Source organism: Phyllobates terribilis, unplaced genomic scaffold (genome assembly GCF_046119375.1).
Source record: "Phyllobates terribilis strain yellow unplaced genomic scaffold, ASM4611937v1 Scaffold_4__5_contigs__length_816908805, whole genome shotgun sequence".
NCBI classification, from domain to species: domain Eukaryota; kingdom Metazoa; phylum Chordata; class Amphibia; order Anura; family Dendrobatidae; genus Phyllobates; species Phyllobates terribilis.
The window spans coordinates 94,181,139-94,198,541 of record NW_027362764.1 but is presented as its reverse complement, the minus strand read 5'-3'; the positions used below and the strand labels follow the sequence as shown (position 1 = coordinate 94,198,541).

The 17,403-nt window shown below is 44.6% G+C and overlaps 1 protein-coding gene across 2 annotated transcripts in view; it reads left to right on the top strand.

Moving 5' to 3' along the window:
* The window catches only part of CUL2 (cullin 2), a 74,268-nt gene extending 59,518 nt beyond the window's left edge, over positions 1–14,750 (top strand). For both annotated transcript variants that reach the window (XM_073677634.1, XM_073677633.1), the window contains 3 exons: positions 549–650; positions 5,844–5,960; positions 14,387–14,750. In XM_073677634.1, the coding sequence (XP_073533735.1) occupies positions 549–650; positions 5,844–5,960; positions 14,387–14,518 (351 nt within the window). In that variant the 3' untranslated portion in view covers positions 14,519–14,750. The remainder of the gene's footprint in view (positions 1–548; positions 651–5,843; positions 5,961–14,386) is intronic.
* The last annotated feature ends 2,653 nt before the right edge of the window (positions 14,751–17,403 follow it).

The window sequence follows — 17,403 nt, the reverse complement described above, 5'->3', positions numbered from 1 at the left end:
CAAGTGACAACCATGTCTTGAGTTGAGTCTCTAAAACCAAAAGCTAAGCCTTCCAGCTCCTTCAAACACTTGCACGCTCCACTCACCTGAGGGTGCACGTTTTCTGTGTGGGAAGCGATATGGCTGTTGCCATACAACTCTGGCAGGAATTGATCTTCCTTGAGAAAGGATCAGGTTTGTTCAAATCAGACATGTCCAATCCTTCTTTCCCTTGACAGTTGCCATCAAAGGGACGTCTGTACACCCCTGTGTACATTAGATGGTGAGCCAGTTCTTATTTTCTTTACTTTCCCGAACTGAATACATATTTTCGAATCCGTGGTTGAGATGGAAAAAAACAAACAGGATTGCCTAATAAACCTCCACTTTCCACTGGATTTTCTGTGCTCTGATCTGGCGCAGGAAGAGATGAAGGATTGGGGTTCCGGACACATAATGATAGATTTTAGTTTCGGCCACTAAGTGCCACATTTAGGTTCCTTTCTTATGGGCCTCTGCCATGATGTCGTTTTATACATGAATCTTCGTTTTTTTTTATCCCTCTGCAGGAAGATGTGGACGTCGAATCAATATTTTCATTAAATATGAATTTCAGCAGTAAAAGGACGAAATTCAAAATCACTACACCAATGCAAAAGGATACACCACAGGTAAGTTTCATTTTTGACCAGTGGGTCACCAAGGTCTCATTCACATCTAATTTGTGGAAAATTCACATTTGTGTGCTAAAATGGTATTTATTGCCTAGTGATATTTACCAGTACCAGGAGACTGCTGATATGCTACCATCATTGTTATGGGTGTTTTTATTTTTTTAATGGGCCTGCTGGACAACTCTGGCCCATCAAAACAGATGAACCACTGATGGATAGATATGGACCATGTAGGCTTGTTTTTAAATGTGCTTACTTTTGCAATATACTGTAAATATGTTAATACACTTGGGCACATAAACCATCAAGATCCGCTGCTGGCAGCTCCCTTTGTAATTGCCAATCAATGATGGCCTTGATGGTAGACAAGTCTGGAAACTCTGCAGGCCATTGTAGCACATTTAGGCCACGCAGCCTGGGCCTCATGGCACGTGTTACTATGGCACTCTGGAACCTGACAATGTCCACCAGGTCTGCTATCAATACTACACGAATGCATGTCACAATGACGGGCATAATGCACTGCAGTACAGAAGTATTGCAGGGTATTATACCAGGTAAAAAAAAGCTTTTATTATACCCACCTAAGGTGCGGTCCGCTCAGATGGGCGTCTCTGTTCTTGATCCGGTGCCTCCTCTCTTCTTGTCCCGGATAAAGGTTTTGGTTCTTCGAATAACCCTTTTAATAATTGAATTATAAATACAAATATTTAATTGACCCAATCGTTCGTTATGAGTATACATAATATATAATCAGGCACATTGTCCACCACTAGCAGTGTATTGCTTCCGCTACGCAGGCTGATCTAATTGTACACTCATCGATGTCCTAGTGAGTAGAGCTGGATTGGAAAATTTGCAAAGAATAATGGTGTATCTTAAAGGGGGACTATCACTTCTGAGAAAAACACAAACAAAGAGACAAAATATGAAATAAGACTTTTCTCAAATGCATATATTTAGCATATTCGATGATTTCATTAAGTATTACAGTGGTGCAGGTTTTACTTTCATTTAACCTGCTTCCTGCTTATCATTGTGGGTCCCAGTAGTCATATCCCCAGCGATCAACAAGTTATCACCTTTCCGCGGAATAGATGAATTGTTTTCAATTGAAAAATCTGCAAGAGCAGGACATGGCTGCTTATAAAGGGATAATCTATTAGATGAGGGCATAGCTGCTTCTAAAGGGTTTATTATCTCTCTACATATACACAGAACACGCTGAGTAGCTGTGACATATTTTACCTCAATTTCTTCCTGCATCTCCACCTGATACACTGTAATACACAAGAATCCATGTTATACTGATCCTAATATAATTACAGTCAATCCGCAGCACAGACCTCCTGTTCTTCTGTGCTTTACACAATCCCTCATACTGTTATCTCCCAGCTCACTGGCAGGAAGTCTCACACAGCTTTCAAGTGTGTGAGACCGTGGAGAGCCCGACTTCATCCTGTCCTTTCTAAAGGGCCACAACTTTAATTACTAAATTAAAGAGGACATGTTTTACTTTAATTAAACAGTATATCTTTGAGAAGGTTTATATTTTGGCTTGCTTTTACGTCATGAAGTTTCCCAGGAGGCCTCTTTATGTCTTCATATAATCATGCAATTAGCCACTTTGTAATGGAGGTGTTCCATCTCATTGTTCTGTCCCCAGTGCTTGAGCCTAAATCTTAATCTAAATGGGTTGTGCTGCAAATGCTTATTATATGAGGGTTTTACCAATAACCCCTACATCTGACTCCATAATGAGGGTCCTGCTCCGTGTTACCTTCATTGAAGAGGTGGTCAAAATTGCGATACAAATGAGTGAGAGTCCCACCACCTCCCCACCAACGTGTTTGAGAGCCCTGTTCTTGAGAATGATCTAGGTCCCATTGGTGTCTACTCTACATTTATGACCTATTGTATGAATTTGCCATAAATGTATGAGATGGGAATACCACATTAATGAATTTGATAGAATGTTTGTTTCATTCATTTCTCAGAAATGAACCTGTGATATTTTTCTGGATTAATTGTAATCACATATTTGGCAGATTAGTGTAGCTGTTTCATATGACTACACTTCAAAGATTTTTAGTGAGTGCAGACACACAGGGTTTAATGGCCGGCATGTGGATTCATATTAACCCAGAAGCTACTTTTGTCTGTAGTGTGACCAGAGGGCGATGGGTGGCCGGCTATTGACCTAGTTTATCTATTAACCTTTGATTTTTCCTTGATTTTTTTGCATTGTTTTCAGCTTGGTCTAAAGTGTATGCGAAGCTTTAGCCTTACTAACATGGTCCGAACCCACTGATACTGATGGGTTTCCCCTACAGTGTAATGTGTATGGGGGCCCTCAACAGTTGATTTCAGAGGAGTCTGACAATCCTTTTCTTCTCCCTAAGATAAGTCACCGCCAGAAATGTCTGGCAGCAGCTTTCTCATGGAGAACAAAGCGAGTGCTCAACAAAGCGAGTGCTCCTGTGCATCAGAGAGACGGGCAAAATAACTTGTAATTAAAAGTCCATTGAGGGCTTTAGAACAAACAGCGGACGGGTCATGGCTTTGGTGCGACTACGATGCTGCCAAATACTGGGGTGGATGCAGTTTGCAAATTACTCATTAAGCAATTGTTTGACTCTTGCGTCCGAAACAGTCGTTCCCCCACAAAATCAAATGCTTTGCTTTTTATGCAATCACAAAAAAAAAAACGGCAACAGTGAAAGGTTGGCATGTTTTTTTGCCCGCTTCGTAGCCTCACCACGCTGGCTTCGCTTCACCCTGCCCCGGAAAGGAGTTTTTTGAATGCCGCAGAGTTGTGGGTTACATCATTATGAATGTCATGTGGATTCATGAGATCTGCTCTCAAAATTCAATCTGGTGTTTAACTGATGTTCTTTCTCTAATAGAAATCAGCACCTCTTGAACTGAATTTCTGCAATCTACACTGTAGTCTCCAATTACAAATCTGCCATTAGTTCAGCTAAAAATCAGCGAATATGTAGGAAAATGAAAGTGTTAAGCATCATAAATAGGACATGGGTTGTACATCATATAGTTTTCAGGGTCACAGCAGGGCAATTGCCTTAAAGGGAGTCTGTCAGCATGTTTTTCCTATGAATCTGAAGACAACATGAGGTAGGGTTTAAAACACTGATTTCAGCAATGTCTCTCTTAGGCTATGTGCCCACGATGCAGAAATGCTGCATATTTTTTACGCTTCTCCCTGGCAGGAAAAACGCATGTGGATTTTACATGCGTTTTTCCCACCAGGTAGAAGCGTTCGTCAAGCGTTTCTGCATGCGAGTTATCAAGCGATTTTCCAAGCGATTTTAGCATCACTTGGAAAGTGCTTGACAACTTGGTCACACTATATACATCCATGGTAAAAGGAGGTGATGCAGCTCCCCAGCCAGTAGTATAAATCTGTCCCGTTAGATACTCACTCGCACGGACACCGTCCTGTGACCAGTAATCGACATAGAAGAAAAAGTTTTCCAGCGGAGTGGTATCCAATTTCCAAAATTTTTTATGCAGAAAATAAAATCTTCAATCCAAACAGGGAGTTACACAGTGCTTAAGCCAACATGTTTCGACAGATGGTCTTAGTCATGGCAAAATGGCATGGATTTATAGTAGTGTGACCAAGTTAGTTAAAAAAAAAAAAGAATAAGAATGGTAAAAAATAATAAAAAAAAAGATTATACTCGCCTTCCGATGTCCTCCCGGTGTCATCTCCGCTGCGTCCGGTCTCTTGCACTGCTCGTGCTGTTGTGAAGGACCTGCGGTGACGTCATTCAGTCATGTGTCAGGTCACATGACTCAATGACGTCATGGCAGGTCCTTCACAACAGCGCGAGCAATGCAAGAGACCGGACGCAGCGGAGATAACACCGGGAGGACATCGAAAGGTGAGTATAATCTTTATTTATTTATTTTTTTATTTATTTATTTTTTTTACAGTTTCTATGGTACCCAGGTCTGGATAAGAGTCTTCTCTCCTCCAGACCTGGGTACCATCTGCACATTGAACCGTGTGATATCCGCTTATCCACATGTAGTGATGCGGATGTCACGCGGTCCAATGCAAGTCAATGGCGGCGATTACGCTGCGTGTCCGCAAAATTAATGGACATGCTGCGGATTTTTGAGCACAGCATAAATGCTGCGGAAAAATCCGCAGCATGGGCATTGACATTGCGGCTTGTCATTGGGGACCATGGGGTGCGGATTACCAAGCGTTTACGCTGCGGAAATTCCGCAGCATAAACGCTTGGAAAATGCTTCGTGGGCACACAGCCTCAGGGTATGTGCACACACGTTGTGTTTTGCTGTGTATTTGCTGCAGATTTTTATGTAAATTTCAGCTGTGTCTGGCTGTACCAGCAAGTGTATGAGAAGCCAGAATTCACTGTTCCCACATGTTGCTTTTTTGTTTGCTGCTTATTTTCAGTGATTAGAAAAACGCTGGAAGCTCCGTGATTTTGTTTGCTTGTAATGATTGTTTTAGCACCAGGAGCTTGATTGCTAGGACACAATAGTGCATTCCTGCTAATCCAACTCCACCCCCTTCTGTGATAGGCACCTCACTGTCTATGGACTTTGCATATACAAAGCCTGGTGTGGGCGGGGTTAGCTTCCTCAGCTCTGCTATATTGCTAAACCTATAAACTCTGATTGTGTGAGAACGGCTGCACCCAGTAAACTAAGTGATAGATCGTTGGATTCAGCTTCTCTTTGCCTTCATCAGGCTGCTCTCAGAGGAAGTAGCAAAAACCTGCCAACAGATTCCCTCTAAGGTAAATGTAGTGAGAAGCAGGGCTGTGAAGTCGGTAAGCCAAACCTCCGAATCCGACTCCCTCATACATGGCTCATGTTTAAGTGATACATTTACTGTAACACAGATTAATTTCCGCTAAAAGTCTAGACCCTTAGATCAGGAATAGGACAGACATTTATAGGACATTTCATAACTTTCCCAAATTCTTATGAAAAAATATTCCCCACAAACTGCATTGAACTACTGTACCCAGTTTATTATATATTTTAGGAGTTGCAGTCGGTCCATTTTATACTGACTTTAACTCCACCAAAATGAGCTCTGACTCCACGACTCCGACTCCACAGCCCTGGTGAGAAGGATAAAGTGCAGCCAGAACTACACTGCCTAATTGTCTGTCTTTGTGTCTATAGGAAGTGGAACAGACCCGAAGTGCTGTAGATGAAGACCGAAAAATGTATCTTCAAGCTGCTATAGTCCGTATCATGAAAGCCCGCAAAATACTACGACATAACGCATTGATACAGGAGGTAAGGACTCGTCTTTGACATTGAGAGCCACTTTCTGCTTCACAGAGCGTGGTGTCCTCATGGTGGTGGTCAGTGAAACTCTCCTGGACCTTGCTGGTTACTTTGACCAAAAGCAGCGCTCATGGCATTTTTATTTATTAATTTTTTTTTATTCTTTATTAATTTTTTTCCCTCTAATTCTCTCGCCAATCAGTGAAATTCCAGTTAAGGTATTTTGAGTGACATTACTGATAAGAGACCCATTTTCTAGATCGGCGCAAGCTTTTTAAAAGCTCTGTATAAGTGTTAATTACTTTTTGGTTTGTCTGTTAATTAGAAATATATTGTCAAATACTGCTCTCCATACTTTAATGTTCTTATTGGCTGTATATCAGAACACATTTATCAGAAAAAAAACGCTGCAGTGTAAAGCATGGCCAGGCACAGATCAGCAGTTTTATGAGGAGTAGCAGGATCAAGGCCCCTGTAATCAGAAATTTATCAACTTTCCTGTGCAAAACCCATTGTTCATAGCTTCGCCCGAACTGCACAGGACTAAAATAGCAGCCGGCATTACAGAACGTAAATGGCAACGGTACCAACGTCTATGTTTGTGTCCACATCTTGATGACATCCATGAAAGTTCTACATTTGTAAGATGGGAAAAGAGAAAAACATGTCCTGACCCCAATTTCTGCAGATATAAGAATTAACATAACCTAATTTTCCACTTGAGATGACCTAACGTTCCCATTACACCACAGACCCACCACTGTGTTTGCTCTTATGTGATTGTTATGGAGTGGTTGTCTCTAATCAGGAGAATAATTGAATGTCATGAGCATTTCCTTTTCTAGGTAGAACTAGTTACAATCCTGTCCCATGATCCTGCTAGCTTCAGATTAGTCTTTGAAGTGCACAAGTAAAAAAGCTTCTAGTGCTGAGACGTCTAGAAATGTGAAGGTTACAAAAGCCCACTATGTTGACCTGGTTTGAATGGAGAATCTTTGTTCAGCTTATTTATCAGATAAGTCACTCCCTCATACCTCCCCTGGGTGACCTCAGATTGAGGCTGTTCAAACGTCCCAAAAAATTGAGATCCCCCGAGTTTCAGGATATCTGCTTCCCTGGAGGTCTCAGGTGGGAGATGTTAATGCCACATTTCCTATCACGATTTTAGCTTTCCTTAGATAGAAACCATGGCCTATATATCGTTGTCCCATCTGTCCGATATTAATTTGGGACTGATGTGCAGGCCACCCAGTGATGTAAGTAAAAGCGTTATGTTTGCCACTTTGTCACAACGCCAAAAATATCTCTCCCATAACTATAGGACCTACACCTGTCACAAAAAAACAATATTCATAACTTGAATCCAGCTCCAATAAGTCTGCTATAATTCCTTTGAAGATGAAACGAGTTTTCTCCCGCGGTGATAGATTTGTCACTTCTCGGTTTCCTACATGTACTGAGTCCAGACCTTCTGTCTATCTCCAAGAGATAAGCTACTTCAATTACCTGTTCACAGCAGGAGGTCATAACTAAACCAGGGTCAGGTGAAGAGCTAGCTCTTGTTAATTTCCCAAGTTATGATTAAGCCATCTTCAATGTTCAATATGAGTGACACATCCCTTCTTAAGAGATGGCTTTATAGATTTTACCATTACATCTATGACCATCATCATGGGCCACCTGGTAGCCGAGAGGTTAGCACACGGGTGACTTGTATGGAGATATGAAATTATTTCTGTATATGCTGAATGCTGTAAGTATTAAGAATTTTTTTTTTTAGAATGTAGAAAAGAAATGACAATACTTCACAACCGAACTCTTTGACTCATTCATATATAAAGTGAGTTTTTTTTCTGGAAAAATATATCATGAGAGAAGAGATAATTAGATTATGAGCTGTACAATACAGAAGGACATCCTCGCCACCAAGGGCAGTGAGAGTGATTGCCTGCTTTCCTCAGATGTTACCATTTGCACATTACATTGCTTAGCTGTTCTCACCGTCCTTGGCGGTGTCTCCGTACATTTCTGGTTTTCACTTCTTGCATGGCTACACCCTGTATAATCAGCACTCACTTCCCTGCCATTTACATTTTTCTTCCGCCATACCTTATCACAGATTGCAGGCAGACTGGTAAGTGGTTGCTAGAAATATTTGCATGTGCTGATGCAGATGAAATGCAGATCAAGGAATAAATTTACGACTTATTGGCTCCTTCCCAGCAATCCTGACGGCCTAGTCATTTGCTTTTAGGTTTTATTTTTCTGCATATGGAGCATAATTATTCATGTTGTCCTCTTCTGTCAGTTTCTTGATGAGGACCCGTCAGATCTCCAAACCTATTAGTTTTAAGAAATATCTGTATTCCCCATGAAACACCATTTCTGTAGCATCGTGTTCTCAGAATCTGCCCTGTTCTGTTCCTCTGTTTATTATGCCTGGAAAAGTATAACATTTTAAAAGTGGTCCTGGCAAAAAGAAAACTTTCTTAGGGACTTGGCGCTGTAAAAAATAAAGTAAATGATACTCTCCTACCAGCACCCACCTGGATCTAATATAAGCTCCTCCATGGTCTGCACGGACTCAGAAACAGGAGAAGTTGTTCTTCCACCTGCAGCATCCTGTCATGAGCAACACGTCATCAGAAATTACCTGCTGGTGTTGCTGCTAGTGGAACGGTGACTTCTTCTTTTCTGTGTCAGCTCGTACCACCAAAGGGCACCCTGCTCTGGATCTAGGTGGGTGCCGGTAGGTGAATATAACCTAATTTATTTTTTTATAACTCCAAGTTCCTGGGGAGCTTTTTGTTTTTAACCGGACAACCTCTTTAAAGTGTAGCAGTAATTTCAGGTGACTTGTATCGTGCATTTCTCACCAGTTTTCCCCTCTGCAGGCTCTATCTTCAATCATCAGTTGCCTCTGAGCTAGTTCCTGGAGAGTCGTTATGATATCTTCCATTCACAGCACACACAGAGATTCCTGCCCTCTTATCTATGTACCACATGTTCAAAAGCAACAGGAGCATGGAGGACATTATAGACCAGTACTGAGTAGTGTAGCTGTGCAATCAGCACCGGAGTAAGTCGCATGCTTACTGGAAAGCAGCAGCACATTGTGTCTGTGTCTCACTCTGCTTTGCTCCACCTCCCCTCTCCATAGTCTTCATCATGGAAAATCACCAGCTGTAAACTGATCCCTCAGTGAGTAACAGTTCTTATTGTTTATGGACACTCACATTTGCCAAATGGTAACATCCACTTGTCAATTTATACATTTATTTTGTAGGACTAGCAGAGTTTTAGGAAAAGATGCTTAAAAATATTTATTGAGGAATACTAATATTTACTAAAAAAAACTAGATCTGTTTGGATGACAGGTCCTCTTTAAAATCTTTGTTTTGTGTAAATTATCTATTTTCAAATATTGTATCAGTGAATATTTAGTTATAGAGGGACTTCCACCATTCAGGACCCTCCTCTAGTAGAGCAACTACATAAAAATCTCTGGATGCTATGGGGACGGCATAATGCTTATTTTTTCCTGTGATGGGGCTGAAGATTTGCTGCCAGTACTGAAACAAAAAACCAAGATGCTGTTTGACAGATGGGAACCATCACCGAGTGCATCAGACTTCTAATATTCACCAGGGAAGGGCTGCCACGTATCAGATCACTCAAAACATGTATTAAAAGAAAAAGCTTCTGTCTAGATAATACGGCTACATGTTTCTTATGACTCCCCCTGGAGCATCTTCCTCATGTGTCCAGCTCCAGTGGTCACACATGCTTGAGTAGATCAGTCCCCCCTCCTGGATCCTCTTGAACACTGACGGATTTTCTCACCAGTAGTGATGAACGGACCTATAGAAGTTCGGGTTCTGATAGTACAAACTTCCGTTTGGAACCCGAAACCCATTGATAACAATGAGCACCCAAACATTGGAGCTGGAATCCCTCTTCTCTCTCCCCCCCCCCCCCCTCTCTCTCGTCTCTTCTCCCCCCTCCCCCCCTCGTCTCTTCTCTCTTCTCCCCTCTCTCTCCTCCCCTCTCTCTCGTCTCTTCTCCCCTCTCTCTCGTCTCTTCTCCCCTCTCTCTCGTCTCTTCTCACCTCTCTCTCGTCTCTTCTCCCCTCTCTCTCGGCTCTTCTCCCCTCTCTCTCGGCTCTTCTCCCCCCTCTCTCTCGGCTCTGTCCCCCCTCTCTCTCGGCTCTGTCCCCCCTCTCTCTCGGCTCTGTCCCCCCTCTCTCTCGGCTCTGTCCCCCCTCTCTCTCGGCTCTGTCCCCCCTCTCTCTCGGCTCTGTCCCCCCTCTCTCTCGGCTCTGTCCCCCCTCTCTCTCGGCTCTGTCCCCCCTCTCTCTCGGCTCTGTCCCCCCTCTCTCTCGGCTCTGTCCCCCCTCTCTCTCGGCTCTGTCCCCCCTCTCTCTCGGCTCTGTCCCCCCTCTCTCTCGGCTCTGTCCCCCCTCTCTCTCGGCTCTGTCCCCCCTCTCTCTCGGCTCTGTCCCCCCTCTCTCTCGGCTCTGTCCCCCCTCTCTCTCGGCTCTGTCCCCCCTCTCTCTCGGCTCTGTCCCCCCTCTCTCTCGGCTCTGTCCCCCCTCTCTCTCGGCTCTGTCCCCCCTCTCTCTCGGCTCTGTCCCCCCTCTCTCTCGGCTCTGTCCCCCCTCTCTCTCGGCTCTGTCCCCCCCTCTCTGCGCTCTGTCCCCCCCTCTCTGCGCTCTGTCCCCCCCTCTCTGCGCTCTGTCCCCCCCTCTCTGCGCTCTGTCCCCCCCTCTCTGCGCTCTGTCCCCCCCTCTCTGCGCTCTGTCCCCCCCTCTCTGCGCTCTGTCCCCCCCTCTCTGCGCTCTGTCCCCCCCTCTCTGCGCTCTGTCCCCCCCGCGCTCTCTGCGCTCTGTCCCCCCCGCGCTCTCTGCGCTCTGTCCCCCCCGCGCTCTCTGCGCTCTGTCCCCCCCGCGCTCTCTGCGCTCTGTCCCCCCCGCGCTCTCTGCGCTCTGTCCCCCCCGCGCTCTCTGCGCTCTGTCCCCCCCGCGCTCTCTGCGCTCTGTCCCCCCCGCGCTCTCTGCGCTCTGTCCCCCCCGCGCTCTCTGCGCTCTGTCCCCCCCGCGCTCTCTGCGCTCTGTTCCCCCCCCGCGCGCTCTCTCGTCTCTGCTCTGTTCCCCCCCCCGCGCGCTCTCTCGTCTCTGCTCTGTTCCCCCCCCCGCGCGCTCTCTCGTCTCTGCTCTGTTCCCCCCCCTCTCTCTCTTTCTCGTCTCTGCTCTGTTCCCCCCCCTCTCACTCTTTCTCGTCTCTGCTCTGTTCCCCCCCCTCTCACTCTTTCTCGTCTCTGCTCTGTTCCCCCCCCTCTCTCTCTTTCTCGTCTCTGCTCTGTTCCCCCCCCTCTCTCTCTTTCTCGTCTCTGCTCTGTTCCCCCCCCTCTCTCTCTTTCTCGTCTCTGCTCTGTTCCCCCCCCTCTCTCTCTTTCTCGTCTCTGCTCTGTTCCCCCCCTCTCTCTCTTTCTCGTCTCTGCTCTGTTCCCCCCCCTCTCTCTCTTTCTCGTCTCTGCTCTGTTCCCCCCCCTCTCTCTCTTTCTCGTCTCTGCTCTGTTCCCCCCCCTCTCTCTCTTTCTCGTCTCTGCTCTGTTCCCCCCCCCTCTCTCTCTTTCTCGTCTCTGCTCTGTTCCCCCCCCCTCTCTCTCTTTCTCGTCTCTGCTCTGTTCCCCCCCCTCTCTCTCGTCTCTGCTCTGTTCCCCCCCCTCTCTCTCGTCTCTGCTCTGTTCCCCCCCCTCTCTCTCTTTCTCGTCTCTGCTCTGTTCCCCTCTCTCTCTTTCTCGTCTCTGCTCTGTTCCCCCCCCTCTCTCTTTCTCGTCTCTGCTCTGTTCCCCCCCTCTCTCTTTCTCGACTCTTCTCTGTCCCCCCCCTCTCTCTTTCTCTCTCGTCTCTTTTCCCCCGGAACTCAGAACATTGAAACTGCATTCCAAAAGAAGTCCGTGTTCAGAGCTGGGCAATGGACACCGACTCTCTCCCGTATGAACTCCAAACTTTTAAATTCGGGTTCACTCATCTCTGCTGACAATTATTCAAAATATTGTGTGGATGTTTAATATCGAGACTTTTTTTCTTTTAACGATTACAATTGAAAACTTGTTTTTGTTTTTCTACTTGATTTAAATTAATATTTAATCCTGAGACTATCTTTTAGGGCTGCATAGTGTTGTGACAGATCCATTTTAATTTATGACTTTATAGTACAAGAGAAAAATCCCTATAAGGCTCCAGTGATTTAGAAATGGAACAGTGGAGCCGTGTGTGTGTGTCCGGATGTAGAAAAAGTTCGGACTTGCAGCAGATACTTGTACACCTGGATGCGAGTTCACCTTGTGACTTGTCCTCTGCGCTCTCTGGGATCCCATGTATGTTGTGGAGAAGCTGTCACTCTGAGTTCATTACATAAGCCATCACTCTAATAGGCTATGAACAAAGCATCGTTCTCATCAAATATTCACAAAGTGCATTTCCATGGCCCATACCGCACACGTTCACAGCCAGTCCGCACGCAGCGCTGTCACTAGCTGTATGGTAGGACTCTGCTGGTGTCTAGATGATGGTTAGATAAGTGTGGATTTATTATTTTATATTATGGACGCTATATGCTGGTTTAAGTCAAGTTAGGGACAGTTCTTGAATTTTGGTTTTATCCAAATCTGAGTGAATCGTTAAAATTGGTGCTGCTTATTTTTGGGTTCAATCCTGTATCATACCTGCATTGTTTAAACACGATCTTATGTTTTATTTCAGGAATTTTTCCTTAAAGAGATAGTACAGCAGCAAACATTGATCAGTCACTGGTTAGGTAATAAATGTTAGAGCGCATTCACACACCAGTTTTTCACAGTCCGTTAACATGACAAAAAAAAAACATTTTTGCACTTTTTTTTTAATTTATTTTACTGCCTTATATAGCGTCATTAATTCCACAGCGCTTTACAGACATCATCACTGTCCCCATTGGGGCTCCCAATCTACATTCCCTGTCAGTATGTCTTTGGAGTGTGGGAGGAAACCGGAGAACTTGGAGGAAACCCAGGCAAACATGGGGAGAACATACACACTCCTTGTAGATGTTGTCCTTGGTGGGATTTGGACCCAGGACCCCTCAGCGCTGCAAAGCAACAGTGCTAACCCTTGAGCCACGATGCTCCATATATTGGTGCTTTTATTAAATAATGTTAACCACTAAGCATCAGTCCACAATCTTCATTCTTTTCTTTAGTTTCCAGATTTCATGTGCAGTTTGCAACCTGATTTTGTGTTGTTTTTTTCTGTTCTGAGGAGTGCCTCTGCCTGTAATGCATGCTGGATCTGAGCTATGTGATTCCAGGGTGCTGCTATGTTCAGTAGCTCCTATATCCGCACAGCTTCTGCCCTGCATTTATTTCCTTTTCATGTACATTCCTCATAATCTGTAGCACGTTGCCTCTTTCCTTCCGGCGATTGTACCTGCTTTCTCACCAGTCCACAGTATGGAGATCTGTGTACAGCCACTATCCCTGCTGCTCTATCTAACACTGAGAGAAGGGAAACCTGTCAGGAGCCAAAGTTCTGATGGATTTGTATCTTTTTTTTTTTTTTTTTTTTTTTTGCTGAGCACTCAACTACATAAAGCACTTGGCGATACTGCAGCCCCAAATTGAAATGGTAGAACATTTTTTAAGGAAATCACAATTTGGAAAGTTTCTTAACTTGGCATGGAGGAAGCCAATGAACAATAATAATAAAAAAAAATTCTGTGCAAACTTTTATACATGGCCTTACAGGAGCTGTCTACTACTGGACAAACCCAACTTAAACAATTTGGTGCCCTTATTAAAATAAAAAATAATATATATACTCCCCTCCTTCAACGGCTACGTTCCAGCCCTGTCAGTGCTGCTGTTTCCAGTGAGTGTCATGTGCCATCTCCAGCCAATGAGCGGCCACTCACCCATATTCCATCAGGGCAGATGTCCACTCTGATGGAATAGTAAAGTCTGCAGCTGCCAAGTGGCCGCTCATGGATAGCACACAACAAGTCACATGAGTCTCGTGAGACTGCAGCAGCGGCCACATGGCTGGGACTGCAGCAGCGGCCACATGGCTGGGACTGCAGCAGCGGCCACATGGCTGGGACTGCAGCAGCGGCCACATGGCTGGGACTGCAGCAGCGGCCACATGGCTGGGACTGCAGCAGCGGCCACATGGCTGGGACTGCAGCAGCGGCCACATGGCTGGGACTGCAGCACCATTTTTATTTTAATTGGTCATATATTCATTAAGCTGGCTGAAATTATCCATTAGTGGACACCCCCTTTAAGCTGCAGATCAGAAGTCTAGATCCTACCAAACTTCATCTGTATTTCCTTTTACAGTGAATGTGAAATGTTTCTTGTTGACGTGATTGTAATTTTCTGTTCCTGTCCCTCCTCAGGTCATCAGCCAGTCCAGAGCACGATTTAACCCAAGCATCAGTATGATAAAGAAGTGTATTGAGGTCCTCATAGACAAGCAGTACATAGAGCGCAGTCAAGCGTCAGCAGATGAATACAGTTACGTAGCATGATGGTGTCGGCACGTGTAAGAGGAAGTCATCACGTCACTGTTTGGTGTGCTCCTGTTGGAAGAAGCTGGCCTTTGCCTCCATACTCTTGTCACCTTGGCAGTCCCTGTTTTTCTGCTGTTTACAACATCACCAGTGCCACGTCATGAGCGTCAGTCAAAATGCCTATAAATATTTCCAGCTCATGCCATTGTAACATTTCTGACAACTCTACTAAAAAGGAATGAGTGAAGTATTTCTGGAATGTGGAATTTATTTCGTTTTTTTTATCTTAGTTTTTTTTTTTTTGCTTTGGGTAATTTTGTTTTGGGTTTTTTTCTGCCCCTTCACCTTCCTTAACACGATTGCAGTTTTTTTTTTGTTTTGTTTTTGTTTGTTTTTTTATGTATCTTAAAGGACCTAAGGTTGAAACTAAATATTGTAATATTAAAAAAAATAACCTAATAATTGTATCTACTTTAAAATGTACAAAACAACAAACATGATATCGCTGCTTGTCGGATTAAAAAATAAAGACTTACCGTGTATCAAGAGGATTCCCTCCAGGTACCAGGAACAGTCTTTTTCGACTCTGCTCCTTGCCACTAGTATGTGATCTTAAAACAATTGCTTCAAAATATATATATACTGCTTGGTAGCACTAGTTAGCGCTGCTTTTATAATATTTCTTGCAGATACTTTGGATGCTATTTTATACCACAAGGCCACTGACATCTGACCTGCAAATTTAATGGGAAATGCTCCTTCAGGCTTTGTTCACACACAGGTTGGGGGGTAGAACATAATGAAAAATGTCTTACATGTGTCATTGACGTGTTTTTACGTCACTGGGTAAAATTTTCAGAAGATGCAGCTTTAAATGCGATCTGGCTCCACAGAATTTCAGAAGGACAAGACGACGACTATCCGAGAGGCTACATGGAGAAGTGTGTCGCATTATGGCAATTCTGAGACCAAAAACATCAGTGCTTCTTGTCCATGACTTGCTGTCACTAGTGATGAGTGCAAGTGCGTGTTACTCGAGTTTGCCGAGGGTGCTCGGGTATGCACTGAGGATAGCGAGTGCTCAAGGGACTTGTTCGGGTCCCTGCGCCAGCATGTTGGCTACAAAGCATGCGGGGATTGTCTCTGTATGTCAGTGCCTTTTGTCACTAATTTAACTATAACTAACAATGTTATGTGCACTGAGGAAATCATCCAGTCCTTGTATAAAAGCTGTTACAATGTCGGCCATCATTATCTTTTGTGGTCAGCATTCCACAGTCTGACTGCTCTGACTGTAAAGAACTCTTTCCTGTTTAGTTGCCGGAATCTCCTTTCTTCCACCCATAATGAGCGCCCCCTGGTCCTTAAGGTACCGTCACACTTAGCGACTAGTGATGAGCGAGTATGTTCTGTTAACCCTTTCGGCAAGTATGCTCTGGCCTAGGACCGAGTAGTTACAGCTGCTCGGTGTTATGTTTGAATCGTCACGAGCGAATATGATAGAAAAACTTTCGCAAATTTCAAATTCGGGACAAGAAAACGACACATTCAGATTCGTGATCGGAAACATTAACATTTTTTCTTAAAATCTGCAAAAATCGGTAAAAGTGCAGGAAATGATTGCGTTGCCAGTAAAGTATTTTTCATCACTTTGGCTAAGGTAGTGGTGGTGTATGATGAGCAGAGGGGACAAGTTTGATGAGGGGAGGGCAGGGGCGTACTATGGAATAATGGGGCCCCATAGCAGAAGTGCTAATTGGGCCATCCCCCCCAAAAATAAATTAAATAATTGTCGGGGTCACAGAAGAGCACATATCACAACTTTCCAGCCTTTACATAGTAATTTTCCTCATGTTGAAATCTTAGATTCCCCTTTCATTGCCCCCATAATGTATTATGCAAACAAAAGTGCCCCCCAAACACAGTATGATACCCCCATGGTGAATTCCTCCACATGCACAGTATAATAACCTTACTGTACCCCACCTCAACACCCAGGGCAAAGTATGATGACCCCAACACAGTATGATCCTCCAACTGTGACCCCCACACAGCCCTCCATGCAGTATATTGGGCCTACATACAGTATAATGACCTGCACTAGCCCTCCAAACAGTATAAAGGCCCCCACACTGTATGAAGGACCCCACGCAAACCTTCACACTGTATAATTGCTTGCATACTGTATAATTGCTTGCATACAGTATAATAGACCCCACATAGTATAATGGCCCCACATAGCCTTCCATATAGTATAATGAACCCCCATAATCCTCCATATAGTATAATGCACTTCCCATGGTCCTCCATAGCATATAATGCACTCCCTATGGTCCTCCACACAATATAATGCACCCCCCCCATTGTCCTCCACACAGTATAATGTGCCCACCATGATCCTCCATATAGTATAATGCACCTCCATGGAGTATAATGCACTCCCTATGGTCTTCCACACAGTATAATGCACTCCCTATGGTCCTTCACACAGTATAATGCACTCCCTATGGTCTTCCACACAGTATAATGCACTCCCTATGGTCCTTCACACAGTATAATGCACTCCCTATGGTCCTCCACACAGTATAATGCACTCCCTATGGTCCTCCACACAGTATAATGCACTCCCTATGGTCCTCCACACAGTATAATGCACTCCCTATGGTCCTCCACACAGTATAATGCACTCCCTACGGTCCTCCACACAGTATAATGCACTCCCTACGGTCCTCCATACAGTATAATGCACCCCCATGGTCCTCCATACAGTATAATGCACCCCCATGGTCCTCCACACAGTATAATACACGCCCCATGGTCATCCATACAATATAATGCACTCCCCATGGTCCTCCATACAATATAGTGCACCCCCATGGTCCTCCACACAGTATAATGCACTC